The 24,137-nt window shown below is 36.5% G+C and overlaps 1 protein-coding gene across 4 annotated transcripts in view; it reads left to right on the top strand.

The window, feature by feature from the left end:
* Window positions 1-24,137, top strand: part of RALGPS2 (Ral GEF with PH domain and SH3 binding motif 2) — a 163,372-nt gene that overhangs the window by 130,728 nt on the left and 8,507 nt on the right. For 3 of the 4 annotated variants that reach the window (XM_045811292.2, XM_045811289.2, XM_045811290.2), the window contains 8 exons: window positions 1,504-1,571; window positions 2,944-3,079; window positions 3,869-4,020; window positions 7,832-7,886; window positions 10,336-10,413; window positions 11,997-12,102; window positions 14,754-14,846; window positions 22,046-22,151. In XM_045811292.2, the coding sequence (XP_045667248.1) occupies window positions 1,504-1,571; window positions 2,944-3,079; window positions 3,869-4,020; window positions 7,832-7,886; window positions 10,336-10,413; window positions 11,997-12,102; window positions 14,754-14,846; window positions 22,046-22,151 (794 nt within the window). The remainder of the gene's footprint in view (window positions 1-1,503; window positions 1,572-2,943; window positions 3,080-3,868; window positions 4,021-7,831; window positions 7,887-10,335; window positions 10,414-11,996; window positions 12,103-14,753; window positions 14,847-22,045; window positions 22,152-24,137) is intronic. The other variant, XM_045811291.2, reaches the window with a different exon arrangement.

The following is a 24,137-nucleotide window of genomic DNA, read 5'->3' as shown; positions in this document are numbered from 1 at the left end:
TGATTAGAACAAATGGTTTCATGACGAGCGAGATTAAAATAAAAAAACGACACCTTTTGTTTATCTAAGGCCTCTGTTTTTGGCAACTTCCTCTATATAGGCAACCAGTATGTATGGTTTTTAATCAGGATGAAAATTTGTCACAGTTCTTCATTTTAATACTGAGCGTAATCCCTTTTCTCAGGGACCCAGCATCACTGTTACTGTGTGGTGTTTTGATGATGTCATAGGCAGCTGACCTCTGACTTCACTGCTGTGCTTTAAGATGCTTCTGCTTTTTATACCGCTCACGACAGTGTGGTTCACCTGTAGCTTCCCTTCTGTTGCAGTTCTGCGTTAGGAAATTGTAGTTCTTTTGTTTACTTCTGTGTCCTCCACGTACTAAACTGTAAGCTTCAGAAGGGTAGGGAGACCACGTCTGCCTTAGTCTCTGTCTTATTCCAATGCAGAGCACAGTGCCCGGCACAAAACACGTGTTCAGTAACTCCTTATCAAATGAGTGAATTCAGTTTAGTCTGTAGCCCAAACAATTAAAGTAAACTGCTCTGTAGAAAGAAAAAGAGCAGAGAGTTCTGGTTAATCATACATCTGTTCAGTACTGAATTTTATATTGTCAAATAATTGGAATATAATTGTATTATATATATTTCTCTGTGAGGTTATCAAGGAAATAATAAGTTAAGAACCTGTAATAGATTTATCATGATGAATAGCACTTGTATTGTGCAATTTCATTAAAAAACTCCCAATTGGTAGAATGCTTTTTTTAAAAAGTACTAATATGTAGACAAATACTTAGTAATAATAGGCTTTGTGGACTATACCAAAGTATTTTCTACAACTGCTTTATTATCCTATTTCCTGAAATAGTTTCTTCTGATAGGAGTCATACTCTCTTTTTGCTGTGGAACTCATAACTGAATATATTATCCTAAATGGAACATAAGTACCAGCTAATAAACTTTGACTTAGGACAGGGATTTACCAAGAATTTCACAAACAACTTTTTTATTATTGAAGGTCCTTTAAGAAGTTGAATTATTTTGGGGATGTTTCGGAAATTTTCAGTGCTGCAGAAGCCATTTGTCCATCCAGTAAAAATTCTAGAAGTAATTTGTGTAATACATTTAGTAATATACATGAAAATTCTTGAATTTAAATGTCAGGTATCAGTATAACCTCAAGTTAAAACCACTTTTTAGTCATTCATCAAATGTCTTTAAATGTGTTGAACCATTTGGCAACATTGGATAGTTTGGGGAGACTTTTCTGTTTTTAAATATTACTTTTTAATGTTTTTTCCCTCCCTAATATTTCCTAGAATAACCGTAAAATATGCTTTATATGAAAGAGATAAGAGATTTACTATTATTGTTCTTGAAGAAAAATATATAGCTGAGATTATTTTATTAAAATGTTTAATTTTTTTCTGAGGAAATACATAATTTTAATATTGTCAAATGTTGATCATTTTTTTGTGTTTTGTTTCTTTTTAAAATTCAGGCTTTCATTAAAGATAGAGCCAGGGACAAGCACACCACGCTCTGCTGCTTCGAGAGAAGATTTAGTAGGTTAGTGCATAGTTTTTTCTGATTACTGAATAATAAATCAGATAACCTAATAAGAAAGAATAAATACTTAGCACATTTTATAATACATGCAAACATTTATTTTTGGTATTAAAATATATCACCTCTTCGGGTTTTTTAATTAAATTGTTACTTGGAGTTTGTAGTAATGTACAAACAAACTAATCAAGGAAAATAGGTACAACAAACAGGAAAAAAATAGGTGAGTGTTTATGAGTATCTGAATATCTGTTCTTTTTTAATTAAGAATACACTGTCCGGGGGCACCTGGGTGGCTCAAGTCTGTTAAGCATCTGCCTTCGGCTCAGGTCATGATCCCGGGGTCCTGGGATAGAGCCCTGCATCAGGCTCCCTGCTTAGTGGGGAGTCTGTTTCTCCCTCTACCCCCTGCCCCTGCTTGTGATCTCTCTTTCTCACTCTCTCTCAAAAAAATAAATAAAATCTTAAAAAAAAAAAAAAAAGGAAAAAAAGAATATACTGTCATGGTCAATAAAGGTTGATTACATTAAAATTTTCTGTGGTCTGAGTGGAAAATTTTACAATTTGAATAATTATGGAAATCAGTTTTAGTAATGTTTTAGAAATTTCACTCTAATAAACTGGGCCAAGCACTGAAAATAACAAAAAATAGTCACAGTCCCATAATTTACCTGTTGCATTATGATGGGGATAATATCTGTATACCACACATAATTAAAAATATAAAATTGAAGAGAATTGTTCATTATTTAAGAAATTATTAATAAGTACCTTTTAAAAAATTTCAGATGCAGACTTTGGCACTAAGCTTCATAATAATGCATACCCTATAAGTATTTGGAGGGCCATCCAATAGGATATGGAGGAAGCAAGAGGACAAGCCATGACGATATCTAGGGGGAGAGTAGTATAAGCAGTGGAAAACATGGCAGTCTGAATCTCCTAATTTTGCTTTTGTTTTCATTGTTAAAGTGATATTTTACAAATCCATGTACTTTTCAAGTTCTGGTTTTTTAACTCCCATAAGTCTGAACAGTGTCAAAATAGATTGAAATTCCATCTTGAATGCTTGACCAGCCCTACATGCTCTTTCTCCAAGAAGAAGCTGAAACCAAGAGAGAGAAGCAATGTGTAAAATTAAATGAGCACTGAACTGGGACTCTTCTGAGTGATTGGTCCAGGCTTTATCTGCGATGTGATATCCTGAGCCCATCTCTTCTATTTTAATGTTCAGTGAATTAAATAGAATTAACAATATTATTATCTTAAAATTTAAACCACGTCTTATATTTTCTATCAAGGGATTAAAAAGAAAACAATCTTTTGAAACCATTTAAAAATTTCTCTCTCTCTCTCTTTTGCATTTAACCCCTAGGTCCTGAAGTTGGAGCATCTCCACAAAGTGGAAGAAAGAGCATGGCAGCTGAAGGAGCCCTGCTACCACAGACACCGCCGTCCCCTCGGAACCTGATTCCACATGGACATAGGAAGTGCCATAGCTTGGGTTATAAGTCAGCATTTTTCATTTTCTCTTTCAACTTTTTAAGTTGTTTCCAGTTGGATGTATTCTCTATATATTTTATTAGTTAAACATACTTTTGTTCATACAACAGTAGTTTTTTCCTGATTCTGTAAAATACCTTGTTTGCCTAGAAGCATTTAGTTATTCCTTTACCTTAATTTGGAAATAAGCTTCTCCCAACAGTGCCTACATCCGGGGGATATAAATGAATTATATTACAGAGTGTCATCATAAATAAAATCAGGAAAGCAATATCCCACTTTCCTTTTAAATTACAACTTTTAGATCAAAACAGTCATTGTTTGTCTTAATCAAAATAAGTCACCATAAATAAAGGTCTATAAAAATTACTCCTTTTATTCCTAAATATAATAAAAAGGAAACTGATTTTTTGTTTAACATCTTACCTTGCAAGATTGTTTACTCAAAATGGGGCCCATAGTTCATCTTTGCCATGATTTTTGTGAAAATTTAATAGCTATTTTCCAAAAGTGAATGCGAAACAATTTCTTAATAAACCTGAGACTCAAGATGAAATTAAAATATTATCTCTTACAGAAGATACAGCTTGGCCTGGTTTCCTAAAATATTTTCCCTAAACTGTTAATTTGAGGCTTTTATGGTAAAAGCTGCGTGTTTATTAGTATAAGAGTTCAGAAGTCAGTTCAGGATAGCAGATAAATCTTCTATATCTTGAATCTTTATGTAAGAGTATCTTTTATATCCTGAATTACCAACAATAATAAAAGATATGAAAAATATTTCTCTTTGTTTCCAGTTTCATTCATAAAATGAACACAGCAGAGTTTAAGAGTGCAACGTTCCCAAATGCAGGGCCAAGACATTTGTTAGATGATAGCGTCATGGAGCCCCATGCACCATCTCGAGGCCAAGCTGAAAGTTCTACTCTCTCTAGTGGAATATCAATAGGTGAGAAATACTTCTCTGAAAGGATTTGATTTATAAAAATGAGATTTTTAATTAAACTCAGCTGGGAAAAAAGTCATTAATGCTAATATACATAGAGAAAACTTGATAAAAGCAAAATAGCAATTAGATATAGGATCATCTTACTTGTAGCTATTGAAGTTAGTAAATCATGGTGCTTTAAAAACTGCTGGATGTTTTTGACTCCAAAAGGGGAGGCATTTGAGAAATGGTGGGAAAAGAAGGTAGACTGGTTGAATTGGTTACTTCATACAGTTTGGTTGTAGGAATGAGGGAAGGGGTAGAGTTGGTATACTCCCAAGTTTTTGGATTAAGCAGCTAGTTAGATGATGTATTACCATAAATTAAGAGAAGACCAGAAGAGCAAGCATTTGTAGGTGGTGAGGTGTGTGTGAAGGATGACTGGGTTTGAGGAGTTAGGAACCCTGTTTTGGGCATGTTTGGTCCACATGGAGTTGTCAGGTAACTGAATATATGACTCGAGCTCAGTTGGTTCAGGTTAGGTCTGTAGATATTGAGTATATGAGTTAGTATAGTTAGCATAGTATTTCAACCCATGGGATTGGTCACCAAGGGAGAGAGTGTAAATAAATAAGAGAAGACATGCTAACATTTAGAGGTCTGATTAAATTATTTAAAATTTTTTTTAAAAGATTTATTTATTTTAGAGAGAGCACGAGCAGGAGGGGCAAAGGGAGGAGAGAGAATCTCAGGGAGACTCCATGCTGAGCACGGAGCCTGACACGGGCTCGATCTCATGACTATGAGATCACGACCTGAGCTGAAACCAAGAGTTGGCTACTTACCCTACTGCGCCACCTAGGTGCCCCTAGTATTTTTTTTTAAAAATGAGCTATCAAAGGAAATATGAAGGAGGGATCGGTGAAATAGGAATAAAAATCAGGGTGTGGTATCACAAAAGCCCAGTAGAGGAAGTATCTCCAGGAGGAGGGAAGTATTTAATGTATCACTATCAAATGCAAGAAAAAGAAAAGATGAGAATGGGAATTGATCAGTGCATTAGGCAAGATAGAAGTCATCGGTGATCCTGATGAGAGTTGCTTCATAGAATAGTGAGTCAGAGCCCTGATGGGAGTGGATTGGAGAATGAGCGGCTGGGAAAAAGAGATGAAGGGGACCAGAAGATCGGGACCATACTGGAAAGGGGTGTGAGGTGGTGAGGAAGATTCGTTTTTACTTCCTAAACTTCTTTAGTTTCTGAATCTTTTAGATGAGCATTATTTCTTTTGATTATTAGAAAAACCTTCCTATAATATTTTTTTATTTTTAAAAAGGAATAAAGGAGGAAAATATCTTCCTCTCTGATTAAGTGCCAGGTTGCTCAAGCCTGTTATTGTTAATAGGATCATCTCAATATTGATGAATAGTAATGGAAAGAAATCCAAGAAGGAGTTCATTTTCTTAAATGTATTGACTTCCTTAACCCTTGAGAGTTCCAGACCTTGTAAACAAAATTGATTTAGAGCTTTCCAACAACATTGAGCAGTTTTTTAATTCCAAAGTTCCCTTTTGATAAATGCAAATGATTAAATGATGACAAAATTCACAAAATAGAAGACAAGTTGGCCACCTCAAATACCTCCTCATTAATGCTAAAGCTGTCATTATGCAAATATCAACCTCAACCTGAAAAATAATACACAGAGTAATTTTGCAAAAGGGAAAGAACTTTTTTCCCATTAAAAATTTGTTACACTATGAAATCTGGCATGCCACTTAAACCAAAAAATAATAATTTTTTAAATTACAGCTCTCAGGGGCACCTGGGTGGCACAACGGTTAAGCGTCTGCCTTCGGCTCAGGGCGTGATCCCGGCGTTATGGGATCGAGCCCCACATCAGGCTCTTCCGCTATGAGCCTGCTTCTTCCTCTCCCACTCCCCCTGCTTGTGTTCCCTCTCTCGCTGGCTGTCTCTATCTCTGTCGAATAAATAAATAAAATCTTTAAAAAAAAAAAAACAAAAAAAATAAAATAAAATAAAATAAAAAATAAAATAAAAAAAATAAATAAATTACAGCTCTCAGTTAAGTATATATAATATTTGACTTTTCCCCATCATAAATTTTATATTGGTAATTCTTTAGTTTATCTGTGGCTTTTACTTTCCACTGATGTTCTTTTGGTTATCACAAGATAGTTACTTATCTCATTATTTCATTCAGTTACAGTTAGTGCTCAGTTTGGAGGCCTTTCTTTTAGAACAGGAAAAGACAATTTTAGGGACGCCTGGCTGACTTGGTTGGTAGAATGTGCAACTCTTGATCTTGTGGTTGTGAGTTTGAGCCCCACATTGGGTGTAGAGATTACTTAAAAATAAAAAATCTCTAAAAAAAAAAAAAAGGAAGAGACTTTTAATTTTTGCCTTTGTATTTATTTTTTATTTATTCTAAGGCTGTTAAGTGCGTAAACAATAAAGCTTGTTACATCCTTGTTTGCAAATTAGAACGTTAGACATAGACATTACCTTGCATGGTTTTTGTTTTAAAGCTACATATTCTAGAAAGTAAATTTATAACCATAAATGGTAGATGTTACATACACAGAATTTATAATCACAAAAGGGTTTTTTCCTTAGCTGTAACTTTAATATACAATATTAGTCTATACCATGGAGATTTGAGGAAGGTACTCCAGAGAAATTAACCAGTGCTTGGGACAGTGGCCTCTAACATTTTCTAATGTGGTACAGGCATCTTAGATAACCTAAAGTGGTCTTGCCTAGCTAAGAGAAGCATATCCACTCTGAGTTTCATTCTTCTAGAAAAACTTATATTTTCTACAAATAAATCATACTAATTATGGTTGAATTTTCGGTCTTTACCACATAATGCTACAAATCAAAAGATAATCTCCAAGACCCTACCACCACCAACAGAATACTTCAGTTTCTTATCTGAACCACACAGTTCTTCAGTTACTGTTCTTCGGTTCTTCCAAGGCTAGCATATATAGTGAGGGCCACTCTAAATAGATAGACAAGGTATTAATTAATCACATACAATGTGACCTTTTAGCATTGGAGTTTGTGTCTCTTAAGGAACACTGGTGTGAAAGTCTCATAGTTCAACCTGGTATATAAGGGACAGAGTAATCATCAGTTTTGTTGAGAGCCAGAATTATCTTTAAAATAACTTTTAAATCAGTGTAAGCTGATTTGGACTCTCCAGATTTATTCCCCTCAGCTTTTTCTTTAGCTAACTTAAAACTTTATATTTTAACTGCTATTCTAGCTAAAGAGAAAGTTTTTAGATTGTTACAGCACCATTTCTTTTTTCAATTTAGGGATTCCATCCTCTTCTACCTTGCCTCTGAAGGCAAAAATTAAATTTCATTAAGCTTTTTATCCTTAGGGTAATAAAAGGTTTTGAAAGGAGTAAAAAGGAAAGAAGTATAGCACGAATCTCTAAGAATTTCACAATTATATTGGTCTTAAGTTTTGACAAAATTTTGAAATTTTGAAAAATTTTGTGTTTATGTACATTCTCTGATGGTAGAAAATTGTTTATTAACATAATGAATCTGAGCTATAAGTAACCCTACAAAAATGTTTTATGCTATTTTGTTATTTTGGGTAGTCTTGTCAACCAGATTCCAGCATATTGCAGTATGAGCCTAGCAGCATTAATACTAGAATGAAGAGTTAATATGTGGATGTTGACCCACAAATAACATGACTGTCATTTTATAAGTACAATTAAAGAATTTATTTTTAAAATATGAAATTTAAACTGTAATTCTGATGTTTAAAAAACAGAATAACTTTTGATTTTAGGTAGCAGTGATGGTTCTGAACTAAGTGAAGAGACCTCATGGCCTGCTTTTGAAAGGTAAGAAGAATTGTTCATTTGAACAGCTTCAAGCTTAGTTTGTCTTCCTTAAAAGGTAGTGGTCATATGCATGTTAACAGATAATATTTGTTATAGATCTGTAAGGGTCTACGTATAAGCTTCCAACTGGCGGCAGAAATTAGAAGTTGATACTTAAGTCTTAGCTAATAAATATATGTTTATTTGGTGACTTGACACATATTTGAATTTTAGTACCTTTAAAATTATAAATTATAAAATATAAAAGTCGTAGTCAACTTGCCTACTTACGTGTTTAAAATTGTTTCCTTAAATTCTAGTTCATTTAAGTAGTTTTAAGGCATTTAGTAGCATGGTCTACTTCATTCTCTGCTACCTTGTCAAGGGCAAACTGACTCAGGAAATTTTAAATTATAAGTAAAGCAGCTTGACGTTTGAATTTAAATTGACATTAACTCAGAGTTTATACAGAGTGCACAGATTTATACTGAAATTCTTTTAAGTCATGCTCCCTTCTCCTTTCTTTATTATTAAACTTCAAAAGTTGTCATCTGCCTACAGCAAATACCATGCTGCATTGATCTTCGAATGTAAGATCTCTTTAAAAATGTAACCAAACAATGCAAATAATTTATTTACTAAACATCCATTAAGACTTTTATATTGTCTTTGACCATTTCAGTTCTTCCATTTTCATATTTACAGGATGCTTGACCCTTGCCAAAATAATTGCTCCCTTTTGTATATAAACTGAGCAACGTAAGTTTCTAAGCCACAGAGTGTCATTTAGGTTGACTTTTCAGTGCCATATTAAAATTGATGGAGTTGAAAATATTTCCCTAACTCCATACCAGTCACTTTTTTAGTAGGAAACAATTTTATTAACTATATGCAAATGATATTGGAATTGGTTAATTTCATGCTGTTTAATTGGAATATTATATTCTTGTTCTTAATGAAACTTCATGAAGATTTCTCTGCGTTATGTGATTAAGATTTTATTTGTAAACCCAGCATTCAAAGTCTTGCGCCTTTCTGCTCTCGTTATCAGTGTTCCCAAGTCTTATTCTTTGTTTTCGGGGGGCCTTAACAACTAAAACAAGTTGCATACTATTTCTCTTCCAACATTTACATTCAGTCTCTTTGTTAGGGTTTGCCTGAAACAAGAAAAACACAAGTTGCCTCTTGCATACTATCTGTACAAGTGATTCTAGTTCTTTCCCTCCAGAAAGAGCATCATATGTTGATTATAGAGTGTATTGTAATCTTTAGATTAAAAACATTGATGAAAAAAATTGTTTCTCAGTTTGCATGAGTTATAAGTGAGTAACCAGGATGGTATTGTGTTCAGTAATCTGTCCTCATCCCTGCAGGTTACTTTTGAAGACAGGATTTCTTCAGTATATGTGTTACCCTCACATCTCAAAACAATATATTTCTTTTACGACAAGTGTTTTGCTTTGCAAACATTTGCAGCTAAAAAAAATCTGTACTTGTGCCAAGTTTAAATCTGTGGCTCTTGGAATATTTTGAGAGCAAATTAATGCTTCCCAACAAGATTCAGACATGGAATAATAAAATGTAAATAAAGAACTAGGATTTTTAAAATACTGCTTGTAGATAGTGAATTTGAAAATAGTTCTCTGAATGTTAAACATATCACTCTCTGTTCTTATTTCCTCCAGAGACATCAAATATGTTGCTGCTTAAGTTGCTAAAATAATGCTTTTTACTTTAAATAACATTTATCAACAGTGCTACCTTTGGCTTTTCCCAGGCAAAGAAGTGTTGGTGTTTCTGTGCGTGTGTGTGTGTGTGTGTGTGTGTATTTCCTTTGTTAAGTATCACATGCCATTTTGGATAAATATTATCTCAGACCATTGTTATCATTTATTGGCTTTATCATTTATTTCAGTTGATGTGGAAATAAAATAATGCCCTTATTACTCAGCTTGTCTCTTTTATTAGTTTTCTTGGATTTAATGTAGAGGATAGAGAGGAAGATGTAGGCGTTTAGGCCACATTAATTTTACGTTTACAGCCCACATTGCTTTTAGGTGTCTTCATAGGGACATATAATAAAAATGAGTTATTTATATAAATCCAGATACCATTTTTAAACTGAAATCCAAGAACTGGAATAGAAACAAAAGGATTTTTGAAGTATTTTCCAGGTTTTGATAGTACTAGTTATAAATAACTCTTTAATTATTTCAGCAGATTGTGAAAGCAAATGTATATAAAATGTACGGTATATACTAACACCTGTATTTCTAGAGTCAATAGTAGAAGAAAACATCTTTTTATAAATCTGTGCTGCATGCTTTAAAAAAAGAGGAGCAACCACATACTATCCTTTTGTAGGATTTAGAAAGCTGTATTGCAGGAAGAAATTATCATATTGTTCTAGGTATTGATTGTGTGAATAAAAGCGTGTGTAATATATACGATTTATAATGGAATCCAACAGGAACAGATTATACCATTCTCTCGGCCCGGTGACACGAGTGGCACGAAATGGCTATCGAAGCCACATGAAGGCCAGCAGGTACAATCCCCCTGCATTCAGGGGTCACAGAACTCCCCTCTGGTGTTGGTGATTGGCTAAATGGGTGTGATGTCACAGTATCTCTGTTCTTTCTCAACTAATTGGTTTAAAAACTAAAAAAATATCCACAAAAGCTTTCTTTCCAAGATTTAATCTAGAGATAAATTTGAACTTCTCTTTCTGATCCACTGAGCTGATTGCAAAATAATTCCAACTTGGTGGCCTTGTAACTGCACAGGTCTCTTTAAGGTGGCTAGTTCTTGGATAAGCAGTACAGAAATCTGTTTTTCAAAGGCTACTGTCACAGCATTTACTTTGCTAGTAAGTCTCCATTCAGTTTATCTTTGTTAAGAATTTCTCATATAAACTGCAGTCCCTGAATTTAGACAAGTCTATTTCAGTAAATAATATTTGTGCTTTTAAACTCATTTTTGTTCAGTGGTTTATTAGTTAAAGCAGGTCTCTTTCTGCACCATATTAGCTACGGAAGGAAATGAGAATGTTAGATTGATGTGGGGCTGGAGGTTACTGGTAATGGGTAATCAGCCACTTCATAATACAACAAATACAGTAGCCAACTTCAGAAGTAAACTTTTTATCAATTTGGTGTCTCATCTCTTTGTGTATACCTCCCTGAATATAATAGCAATAGCATGAAATTTCTAGTGGCCTCTAGGTTTTTAAGTCACTTTGAAGACACCTAAATAATCATAAAGGGATAAACTGGCAAACTTCAGTTTTCTTCCCTCTTGCAGGAGTTCTGCAGATCATGTCAGATCTCCAGAGAATGACGGATTTTTATTAGTCTCTATGTTTTAATGGATTCGTACAAGTTATTGTTGTTTTAAATATAGGACTCTAAGTCAGTTGGGGAAAGATACTTAAATGTTTGGTTACTTTCTGGTGGTTTTCTGAAGATATGTGAAAAGGAAACCTTGAGTTTTGGAGTTATTCCTTCCTTAGAGAGCTGTTAGGCTATAATCAAACGCTTACGCACTGACAGCATTTAAATGTTACCACAATTTATTACAGTACGCTAGTTTTTTAAACATGTTGTTATTGCCTATATTACTTCTCACCTATTTTAGAACTAAATTAAGCATGGGTTTTCTTTTTATTTTCTTCCTTTTTTGAGCTTCTGCTCTTTTTATTTTGAGTTTTATATGCTTAAATACTTTCTAACAAAAAGAATCCTCACCTTTCCTACCAGGACTTAAAGTTTCTAATGGGGAAAAACGTTTACAACAGTGATGCAAATGTGGCATGTTAAGAAGAAGAAAAAGTCTTAAATCCTTAATTTAGTCTTCACTGAAGTGAATTACTCTATTCTTTCTAAATTATACTTGTTCAAATATGTAATAAAGTGTGCGTTTTTTAACCATCTGACTTTAATAACTTCCTGATTAAACTTTTGTGACAGCTTATAAATTTCAGATCAGTAAGCCTTCATAACTGTCAGTGTCTTCTAATGCTGAGTATGTAACAGTTTTGAAGTTAAGAGTAATGACATTTCATTGAAGTACCTGCTTTGTAACTACTCTACACAGAAGGTCTTACGTGCTCTTCTCTTCATTCCGTTATAGTTCTGCAGAATCAGAAGACTTGGCAGTACATTTATATCCGGGAGCTGTAACTATTCAAGGTGTTCTCAGGAGAAAAACGTTGTTAAAAGAAGGCAAAAAGCCGACAGTAAGCTCTTACTGTATTATATTTTAACATACCTCTGAAAATAAGCAAACACGTAGGACCCTAAAAATATGAGAACAATGAAATAAAACCAGATGTGTAATACACTTGAAATAACGGAAAATGCACGTCTGCCTCCCCGCGGTTCTTAATTTAGACTCGAGGCGGATCATCCGTTGACGGCGTGTCCATCCAGGTGCTCCTGTGCGGCTGTCTGTCCCCTAATGTAGCTGTTACACAGGACCATTTCTCGGAGAACGCTGAAAGCATATGCTGTTATGAAATAGTTTAGTCATAAGTTTAGTAAAAATAATAGAGAGCAACAACCCTAAAAAGTGGAATGCAACCGATTTTGTTTTTGTCAGTCCTGAGTTGTTTATTTAAATCCCTGTAGTGCAGTTTCATTTTCCTTCATGAAATAAAACCCAGATAGTAAATGTCCTCCAAACCATTGTTATATTTTTTTAAATGACAAAAGTTTAGTGGCACGAAACCTTCTATACATGACATAGAAGTTTCTTCTTCCCCAGGAGCAGCAAGCGGTTTGGCTGCTAAAGAAAGAAGACTTTTTTTTTTCTTTTCTCAAATAATAGTATAATTTATCTAGTTTGGAATAAAAACCTCAATGTGTATCCAAACTCAACACTTCTGAAGATACGAGAGCTTCTTAAAATGTAAAAATGGTTTACATCTAAGCAGCCTGATTTTGCTGCTTACGTTACAGTAAACCAGAGTCGAGAAGGCCAGCTAGTAAGAACGAGGAGTAGCGTGTCAGTTGAGGCGTTACCACTATCGTGCGCCAGATGCTAGAAGCAGAGCAGCAGACAAGATGAGGCAAAGTGCCTGCCTTGTGCAGATGACGTTCCAGCAAGACAAATAGAAAGTAAGCCCTTGAAGTGAGGTCACGGGATGGCAGGTGAGAGGATGAGGAGAGGTCTCTGCACAGCGAGGCATCCGAGCTGCCATCTGAACGCGGCAGGCGAGCTAGCACGTGAGGCTCAGAGTTCAGGTGGCAAGAAGGCCTGTAGAGCTGAGGCTCGGCAGGAGGAGGAGGCAAAGTCAGAGAACAGGGTTGTTGATGACGTATTAGGTGCCGTGTATGAGAAAGCGTGGAAATGACGGTGGTTCCTGGGTTGGGGGCTGAGCTGGATGAATGTTGGGAACGTTTACCAAAACAGGGAAAGTTTTTCCAAGAAAGGGCTGGTAAGTCTTGGCTAAGTTCACTTTAATAGGCGTTTTAGGCATAGAAGTGGAGATGTCAGTCCGGCTCTAAAAAGTACAGTTCAGAAGTTCGGCAGAGAGGTGGCAGCCAGCGACGGAGATTGGGTGTTACTAGCATGCAGATGGTAGTTGAAGTGTGGGGCCGGGTGAGACAGATCGTCCGTGAGGAAAGTAGAGCCGGGGAAGAGAAGAGGGCCGAGGTTGGAACTCTGCAGCACACCAAGGCCTGCTATGAGAAGCAGAGAGGAAAACGAAGGAACTGTTACCAGAGAAGTGCAGAGGTTAAAGTATTTCAAGAAGGAAGGAGTGGCCAGCTGTGTTGGATGTTGCTAAGAGGTTGACCGTGGTAAGAACAGAGGCTTTGAGATACGTCCGTGATCAGTGACCTTGACAGCAGCAGCCTGACTGAAAGTAAGTTGAGGAGAAGATGGGCAAGAGAGAAGTAGAGTCAGGGATTAGAGGCCCCTTGCAAGAAGTTACACTGTAAACAGGAGCAGAGAAATTGGGTGCTCTCTGATGGGGCAGTGGAGGGATTTTCAAAGATGAGAGTGCTGTGAAGCCTCATTTTTGTAATGATGGGAGAGGGAGAGAAATCAAAACAGTGGAGAGAGGAGTAAATTACAAAAGGAGATTTCTTGAGGGAGTGAGAGATAGTAGGAATCTAGAGCAAGAAAGGAGGGTAGAGTTTCTCCTGTGATAGGAGCAGCGTCGACGCTTCTGTTGCAGCAGGAAGAAAGGCTAAGTAGGTGGGTCTACAAACAGATTGTTAGATGGAATTGGTCTGGGAAGGTGAGGAAGTCCTCACGAGATTTAACCTATTTTTCTCTAGGAAGTGCGCAGTGCTACTATAAGAGGATGGAGTACTGGGATTTTTAAGAAAAGGAATGAAATGGTTGTCTCCAGAGAGAAAGAGTATAATGACTTGATGGGGTAAAAGTGAAGTACTACTAATTGCTGTATGAGGTTGCTCGTTCTCATTTTATCAGTTGGTACAATTGTGTGATTTCTCCAGCAATATTTGATTATTATGTGCCCAGTGATCAGATGGTTAGATTTAAATAGGGCTAGGGTTATATCAGGAGAGAGGGACAGTGAGAGTCAGGTATTTGGAAGGGAATGGATGTAGTGCTGGACTGTGTGGTATTGGCTAAATACGAAGAAGGGAGAGGGAGGGTACGGGGTGGGGAGGCAGCGGCAATGCTAGATAGTGTTAAGAAGTGCTATGGTTTTGCTGAAACCAATAGTTACTGAATGAAAGTATAGTCAAGCATATTCAGTGGAAGTGACAGGAATGTGGGAGATAAAGATTTCAGAAGTGATTCAACTCTAGGATTAGGCTCAGGTGGCTGGAGTGGAGCTGAAGGTCCTTGGCACTGAGTAAGGAAACTGAGAAGCGGGTGGTGGTATGTATGTTCCTGTGTTTGTCTTTCCAGGTAGCGTCGTGGACAAAGTATTGGGCAGCTTTGTGTGGGACACAGCTTTTCTACTATGCTGCCAAGTCTCTAAAAGCTACAGAAAGAAAGCATGTGAGTATTCCTCCTCTGACTCCTAGCAGAGTTTCAGTTGCCTCTTCACGGTTGTAAAGAAAGTGGTCCTAATGGAGTGCAGCAATTTGGATTTTTTCCATATTCTAATGCAGAAGTTCTTACATCTATTCCTTGTGTGAGTGTTGTGGTAGAATTATTTTTATTTAGTAAGAGCATTCCAGGGAAGGCCTTGGAATAACTTCCATATTTAGAGGTTCTTTTTTTGAATGCTATTTTTCCATCGAAAGGTCAAAAGTGCACATGAACGCTATATATCTTGGCATCAAAACCTTCCCAAGCCTGGCTTTCTTGTTCAGAAAATAGTTGAAAATTATTGCTTTGGAGCCTCAGTTCATAATCTGTAAAATGTGAAAAATTGGGACCATCATCGAAAGTTCTGTCCACCTCAGTCTCGGACGGAGTGGTTTTCCTCAACAGTGACGAGGAATAATAGTTACTATGCTCACTGTAGTCCACTTTGTTGTGTTGCATGTTATTTAGAAGAAGCCTCTCGGTGCACTTTTCTCCAAATGTGGAGGCTTCCTACAAATCTTCTGCATGCTGTTTTGTTTTTATATGCTAGTGATACAGTTTTTGAAAGGAAAAAATTTTCCGTGTTGCATTAATAAAATCCCCTTGAGAAGAATTTTATTTCTAAGTCATGTATTTGCAGTGAAATTAAGTGGTTTACCATACTGAGGAAAGGTAATCCACTAAAAAATGGAGTCCTTTTAACTATGTATAAATTATCCAGTGACATTGCATAATTCAGAGAAGCTCTTCTTTATTCTTACAGTTGTAGTTCTTTATAATCAAACCAGAGGTATAGAAGAGTACATTTGTGGTTTAAGTGAGTGTCATAAGTGCCATAAAATAGTATCACCTTCCTTCCTTCCTCACCATACCCACACCTGTCAGTGTCCTGAGTTTCACATTTAATCATTGTTCTTCTTCAGAGTTTACCATATATGTTTCCTTAAACAACACATTGCTTCATTTTTGAACTGTACCTGAATGGAATCATACAAATTCTCAAGTTCTGGCTTTGTTTTGTTTTGTTTTGTTTTTTGAAAGGGAGAGGGCCGGGGGAGGGGCAGAGGAAGAGAGAGAATCTTAAACAGGCTCCACACCCAGTGCAGAGCCCAACAGTGGGACTCGATCCCACGACCCTGCGATCATGATCTGAGCTGAAATCAAGAGTCAGACACTTAACCAGCTGAGCCACCCAAGCACCCCTGAAGTTCTGGCTTTTTTGCCCACTATTATTTTACAATTGTTTAGGTACAGTCCTCACATTGAGGTAAAGGACTGTTTTTTGTATTCTGGTCAAAGTGACTAATACACACCTATCAGAGTTATACAGACTCGTTCCACCCAAACATTTTGCAAAGTAATTGCCTCTGATTAATACTGCTGTCCTCAAAGGGAGGAACAAAAGGTTGCTATACCTAACTTAAATCCTTTGTTTTCAGATGTAGTTAACTCTTCACAAAGCCACTTTGAGATGCTTGGCTCAATTTCACTTAGTTGACGATTATGAAGAAGTAGCTATTCAAAATTAAATGTTTTTTTATTATTTTTCCCTTAACTTTAATTGGAAAGAAGCCAAATGAAATTAGAGCATACTGGGTTGTGAGGAAATCAAATTGAGTGCCAAGGAAATGGACTATATTCCTAATCTTCTTAAATTAAACTGTTCAGGTTAAAGAAGAAATTACAAGAACACAGAGGGTAGAGAGACAGGCTCATGTTTATATTGTAGAATCAGTTTTAGATGAGATGTAGCTTAGAAGTAAAAGCAATGAAGGAAAAACTTTTAAAAATCATTTTTAAATAAAATTAAAATACAAATTGGAAGAAAATAATGGCTATAGATAAGCAACAGATAAAGGAGTAAAATGTATTATATAAACAGAGCACCACCTATGTGGTGTTCTTGCCAAGAGTTTAACCTGAATCTAATCATGAAGAAACAATCAAATCCAGACTTTGGGACATTCTATAAGACAACTGGCTTGGATTCTTAAGACCAAAATTTGGTAGATGGAGGGGGTGGGGGGAACAGGAGGACTGTTACAGATTAAAAGAGACTGAAGAGTCTGAGAGGTAAATGCAATATGTGTTCTTTGGTTGAATCCTGGAGGTAATTTCTTTTTCTTTTTTTTTTTAAACTACAAAGGTCATAATTGGGACAGTCGAAAAAATTTTAATATGGACTCCATAAAAAATGATGTGTCTGTTAAATTTCTGAAGATACTTCTGTTGTGGTTACACAGAAATATATTCTTAGGCTACACATGCTGAAATATTTAGGACTCAGTTTTATGATGTCTGCAGTTCTAAAAGATCAAGAAAATGCACAAAATGTAGACTCATGGCTACCAATGCGGCATTCTTGCAGCTTTGTAGTTTGAACCTTTCAAAATTAAAAGCTGAAGGGGAAAAAAATGACTAATGAAAATATACCTGTTCGTTTATGTCTATAAATGCAGGAGAAGGAAATCTGGAAGCCTACAAACCTATAAGTTTTACTACTCTATACATTTTTTTTTGCCCAAGAGGAACAGAATAGGCTTGGCAGGGTAGAATAGTAAGTGGAGAGAGCGAAGCGGGGACTCCTGTTATGTCTATATTTTTGGATTTTTTTTCAAGATTTTATTTATTTATTTGAGAGAGAGAGCACAAGTGGGGATGAAGGTGGGGAAGGGCAGAGGCAGAGGGAGAGGGAGAAGCAGACTTCCTGCTGAGCAGGGAGCCCAACACAGGGCTCGAGCATGACCTGAGCCAAAGGCAGACACTTAACTGACTGAGCCACCCAGGAGCCCCTTTTTGGATGTTTTAAAATGAAAACATTCACTGGAAAAATATTTTTTAATGGAAGTTTATTTATTGTAAAAAAAAAAAAAAGAAATTTTGCAGGTATGTTTGAACCCATCACTGTATTGTAGAGAGTGAATAAATACTGTTCCATTAGTTAAATTTTTAAAGACCAAGACCAAGCCTGAAAAGAAATCTGTAACAAAACTGAAGACTTGCCACAGCTCAGTGGGGATAAAACAGGACACTAGAAAAAGGGAAAGAGGAGATAAATAGAAGATGAAATATAAGTGGCTAATAAACATGAAAAGATGACCAACCTTATTAGGTATTGAAAATGCAGGTTAAAGAAGATGCCCTTTTTTGCTCTTAGGCAAAAATTTTGAAGATTGTTAATAGAGCATTGGCCATGGTGTGGGGAAACATGGACTATTATCCATGATTTGCAGAAATTTAAATTGGTATTGTTTTTGTGGTAGGCAGTCCTAGTCCATATTTAACTCAGTAATAACCAGTGATTCCTTATCTGAGAATCTGTCCTGTGGAAATTCTTGAACAAGTGCACGAAGATACCTGTAGAAGAATATTCCTGTAGTATTTATAATAGAAATCTGTAAAGACTCAAAATACTCATCAATAAGGAAGTACTGAAAACTGCAAGTGAGAGTACAGATATGCCCCCATTAGTACAATGGACCCTTGAACGGGGAGGGGGGTGGGGGAATGGGATAGGCCGGTGATGGGTAGTAAGGAGGGCACGTATTGCATGGTGCACTGGGTGTTATACACAACTAATGAAGCATCGAGCCTTACATCGGAAACCAGGGATGTACTGTATGGTGACTAACATAATATAATAAAAAATCATTATAAAAAAAAATGGACCCTTGAACAACGAGGTTAGAAGCACCTACCCCACCTGCCTCCCACACCTGTGCAGTTAAAAATCTGTGTATAACTTTTAACTCCCCAAAAACTTAACTACCAATAGCCTTTTGATCAAAAGGTTTACCAATGACATAAACAGTTGGTTGACATATTTTGTATATTATATGTATTATATGACATATTCTCACAATAAAGTAAGCTAGAAAAAATGTTAAGAAAATCATAAGAAAAAAATACACTTACTGTAATGTATCCAGAAAAATCCACATTTTTAAATAGACCTACATAGTTCAAACCCATGTTGTTCAAGGGTCAGCTGTATATGAAAACCAACAGCACCAAAAAACCCTTTGGTGTAAATGCATAGAGAAAGGGCAGACCTTTGTTTCCATGTGTTTTCTGCGTGGATAACCAGTTTTCCTGGCATCATTTAGCAAACAGTTCATTCTTCCTTCATCAGTCTGCGGAATCCACTCTTGTCATATGAATTTACATCTCTACGCCCAGATTGCTCTCTTGACTTCCGTTGCCCTGTCTGTCCCTGTCCTGTGGCCCATGGTCTCAATTACTGTAGCTTTATGAGTCTTGATGTGTGTCAGGGCGGGTCCTGACTACGTGTTCTCAAGAGCGTACTGGCTATTTCTGCTCCTTTGCTCTTGTATATAAATTTTAGAATCAGCTTCTCAAGTTCCGTAAAACCCTACTGAAATTTTTATTGAAATGACACTGAATCTATATAAATGAACTTAGGGAGAATTGACATATTTACAAAGCAAACAAACCTTTTTCTTCATCTCATGGTATTTCTTCATTGATTTATGTCTTCTTGGATGCCTTGAATCGGTTCTACTTCTGTGTATCTTTTGTCGCATGTATTGCTAGGTACCTCTCTTACAAATGACTTTTACATTTCTCGTGTATAGAATTACAATTGATTTTTATACTGATCTTTACCAAGTGTCCTTGCTCATGATTCTTATTACTTTGGTAGATTTTAGTGGATTTTCTTTGTCGATATTATCATCTGTGAGTAATGGCAGTTTTATTTCTTCCTTACTCTTACTAGGTCTTCAAATTCTGTGTTGAATGGAAGTAGCAATGATGGGCATCCTTGTCTTGATACTGATTTTGAAATGTTTTTATAGCATTTTACCCTTGAGTGTGTGTGTTGCAGGGTTTTGATTTGCGGATTTTTATTTTATTTTATTTGGTCTTTCCTGCTTTATTTTGGTTTGGTTTTTGTGTAGGTTTGTTTGTTTGATTGGTGGATACTCTTTATTGAATTAGAAAGTTCCCTTCTGGGGCGCCTGGGTGGCACAGCGGTTAAAGCGTCTGCCTTCGGCTCAGGGCGTGATCCCGGCGTTCCGGGATCGAGCCCCACATCAGGCTCCTCCTCTATGAGCCTGCTTCTTCCTCTCCCACTCCCCCTGCTTGTGTTCCCTCTCTCGCTGGCTGTCTCTATCTCTGTCAAATAAATAAATAAAATCTTAAAAAAAAAAAAAAAAGTTCCCTTCTATTCCTAGTCTATCACAAATACACAGTATGTTTTTGCAAAAGCTTATTGGGTAAACTGAGTTGAATGTATTTTTTTTCTTTTTTAATCTGTTAATATGGTGATTTAGTTTAATAATTTTTCTAAAGTAAAAAAAAATAATTGTTCTAAAGTTGAACTAATCTTGCTTTCTTGGAATAAACCCAGTTTAGTTTTTTTTTTTTTTTAAAGATTTTATTTATTTGACAAAGATAGAGACAGCCAGCGAGAGAGGGAACACAAGCAGGGGGAGTGGGAGAGGAAGAAGCAGGCTCATAGCAGAAGAGCCTGATGTGGGGCTCGATCCCAGATCGCCGGGATCACGCCCTGAGCTGAAGGCAGACGCTTAACCGCTGTGCCACCCAGTCGCCCCAAACCCAGTTTAGTTTTGCTTTCTTGAAATAAACCCAATTTTGCATTGCTTGATTTCTAACATTAAACCAACCTAACATTCCTCGGATAAATCCAGATTGGTCATCATATATCAGCTTTTTTTTTTTTTTAATTCATTTATTTATTTTAGAGAGTGAAAGAGAGCAGGAGCAGGAGGGGCAGAGGGAGAGAAAGAATCTCAAGCAGCCTCTATGCTGAGCATGGAACCCAGCACGGGGCTCCATCTCACAACCATGAGATTACAACCTGAGCGAAAACCAAGTGTCAGACACTCAACCAACTGCACTACCCAGGCACCCCTATCGGCTTTTTCCAATATTTTACCTAATATTTTTTTCATTTATGGTCACAAATGAAATTAACCTCAATTTTCTGTTCTTTTCTAATAGCCCTTTTTTTTCCATTACATTTATTTCAAGTATAACTTTAAAAAAAATGAAGAATAGGGGCGCCTGGGTGGCACAGCGGTTAAGCGTCTGCCTTCGGCTCAGGGCGTGATCCCGGCGTTCTGGGATCGAGCCCCACATCAGGCTCTTCTGCTATGAGCCTGCTTCTTCCTCTCCCACTCCCTCTGCTTGTGTTCCCTCTCTTGCTGGCTGTCTCTGTCGAATAAATAAATAAAATCTTTAAAAAAAAAATGAAGAATAGAAAGTAACAAGCATACTAAGAATACTTTTTTTTTTTTGAGAAATACAAGTGAGAACATATTGTTAAGAATTGTCTGGGTCGGGGCGCCTGGGTGGCACAGCGGTTAAGCGTCTGCCTTCGGCTCAGGGCGTGATCCCGGCGTTCTGGGATTGAGCCCCACATCAGGCTCCTCCGCTATGAGCCTGCTTCTTCCTCTCCGACTCCCCCTGCTTGTGTTCCCTCTCTCGCTGGCTGTCTCTATCTCTGTCGAATAAATAAATAAAATCTTTAAAAAAAAAAAAAAAAAGAATTGTCTGGGTCACCAGGGTGGCTCAGTCAGTTGAGCATCCAGCTCTTGATTTCAGCTCAGTCTTGATCCCAGGGTCATGAGTCCAACCCCATGTTGGGCTCCATGCCCACTTTAAAAAAAAAAAAAAAAATTGAAAGCACTGGTGGTTTAGTAAATCATCAGGTTTCAGGTAATACCCCTATTACATTATATACTTTAAATTTATGCTATGTTATATGTTAATTATATCTCAGTAAAGCTGGGTAAAAAAAGATAACACCTCTATTAAAATACAGGTGTGTTTCCTAATGAGGGAGGGGGTTTGGGGCAGTATAGTAAGGAACAGAAAAAAACAACAGAGATGAATTTATCAGATCCAGCAACAGATCGTGTTTTTTTGGGAATTGAGCCTCAGACAGTTAGGTTTTAATGAAGAGTTGAAGCTAGGAAGGATCTGACGAGTAGGAGACTATCTAAAGCGGGCATTCCTAAATGAAATTTCGTAGTAGGTAAAAAGCTGTGAGGCGACTCAACCAACATGAAGTCACAAATCTTATCTCTCATGGGAGAAACTGAAAATATGCTTATCCTTAATTTTCGCTTAGGATGAGCCATAAATTTTGTGTTTCCATTAATGATCTTTTTATCTCTCAGTTCAAATCAACATCAAATAAGAACGTATCTGTGGTAGGATGGATGGTGATGATGGCCGATGACCCAGAACACCCAGATCTCTTCTTGCTGACTGACTCTGAGAAAGGTGAATCATTAGAATGTGTTAGGGTTTAAGGTACTGCGTGTACATAACATTCAGTTGGTCCAAACATAGTTTAACTGGAGTACTTGACCAGGAACATGTTTATGTAGTTTTGTCACATAGTGTATAGTAATGATAACAATATTTTTGGTATCAGTATCTATTGTAAGTATATTTATTTTGCTGCATGGGCATAAACTTGAAATTAAAAGCCCAAGTAATCCTTAGGGAGCTAAGACCCAGGCAGAGAGGGAGGGAAGGAGGGAACTGGAGAAGCGGTTACTTTAAAATCTCAGGCATTTGCTATGTATTGTAGTACCGCTCCGTTTATACCCTGAAATAAATTGCTGTTCTTAAGTTCTGAATGTGGCAGAGGTTTCCTCTAAATGATTTTTATTCCTTTATTTTTAACTAAGTTAATTGGTTATTTAACTCATGTCACTTTCCAAATAAGTATAATTAATAATTAATACTTTGCTTAACAATACTGAGAGAGACTTATGAATGAAATTGTTGACTGTTGACTAGAGGAGTTTTATAAGTGGATCAGAGAAGTTGGCGGGTGGGCGGTGTAGAATCAGACCGTGTGTGCATCTCTAAGCAGAGACCACAGGCAGCCAGCAGAACACAGCCTTACGTGACTGCTGTTCTTCCTTTATGACACCTGCCAGCTGTTGACAAGCACCTCAAAGGAAGCCAGAATCTTCCACTGCAGCAACTCACCACTGAAACTCTACTTATTGACTGTACAGTTACATTTGGACCTCCATTCAGAATGTGTTTTATATCAACAGATATTCTGCTTTTAGGATATTATAGCATTTTAAGTGAAAACGTAAGCAAATATGTTGGATGTGGAAAAAAAATAATAGTAGCAAAATGTCTCATTTTGAGATGAAATAGATTGACTTAGAGTAAGAACTACCTACTCCGTATTCTGAATTCAAAGTCCCTGCCCCAACCCCCAAATCCCAAAGGCATTATTCATAAAATTATATTTTAAGGAGATCATTTTCATTTGGCTTAGTTAACAATTTTTTTTATTTTCTTTCAATTTCCTTAGTGTAGCTTGACAGAACTACTTCCAAGTAGCCAAGGTTTTGGTAACATTTGGACTGATGGTCTTTTGGAGGGGGAGGAGAAAGTAGATAAATGGCAGCTTTGGACAGCTTAATTGTAGATATGCCTTCGATTCAGATGGATCTAATGTCCACATCTGAGTTCAGCAAGTAAAACAGTATTATTTAACATTAAACATTTGGTGAAGAAACTGTTGCTTCTGAAAGTGCAAAAGTTCTCTGAGTGTTCCAGTCTCAAAGGAAAGCTCTATCATGTCTAAAAATGGTCGGGCGCTTGGGCCATTGAAGGCAGTTATAAAGAAGAGATTCTTTGCATTCGTTACGAATTGGGAAATAAAAACTTAGGTCAATGATAAAAGGGAATAAAGCTCAACTTAGGGCAGCCTTTGGTACAAAAATCCTTTCTTTTTTCAGTTTATCACCTTGATACATACAATCATATAAGATATATTTATTTTGTATCAGTCTTGAATTAGTCAACATAAGCTCTAAATATGCACAACAGAGATGAATTTCTAATTTTCTAAAAGAGGAAAGTGACTCTTCAGAGTTTCCCAGAAAGCCCCCAGTAGACTCAGAAATCTGATCATTTCAGCAAACATAACTGACAACTAAAAGCATAGTTGATATTGATGTTAGCTAATTAATCCTTAATCACTTTACATACCTAATGTTTAAGTGTTAAACGTGTTAAAGTGTTTTGCCTGTAAAAACTTAATATTAACATATTCTGTACTCTAGTCCTACATACATACTTAGAGGAGCCAAACAATTCTTTTATTTAGGTATACTTTCCTCTGACAAACATTTAAGGAGACAAAAATACTTCTCTTCCAATTCAGAAACAACAAAACAGTGACTTTCTGAATAAATGATAGCATGTGAATGTAGCATAGGGAACTCTTCTTTT

Source organism: Ursus americanus, chromosome 2 (assembly GCF_024610735.1).
Source record: "Ursus americanus isolate L20-20 chromosome 2, mUrsAme1.1.p, whole genome shotgun sequence".
Classification (NCBI taxonomy): domain Eukaryota; kingdom Metazoa; phylum Chordata; class Mammalia; order Carnivora; family Ursidae; genus Ursus; species Ursus americanus.
Note: the sequence above shows the minus strand (reverse complement) of the source record. Positions and strands in the feature narration are given on the sequence as shown.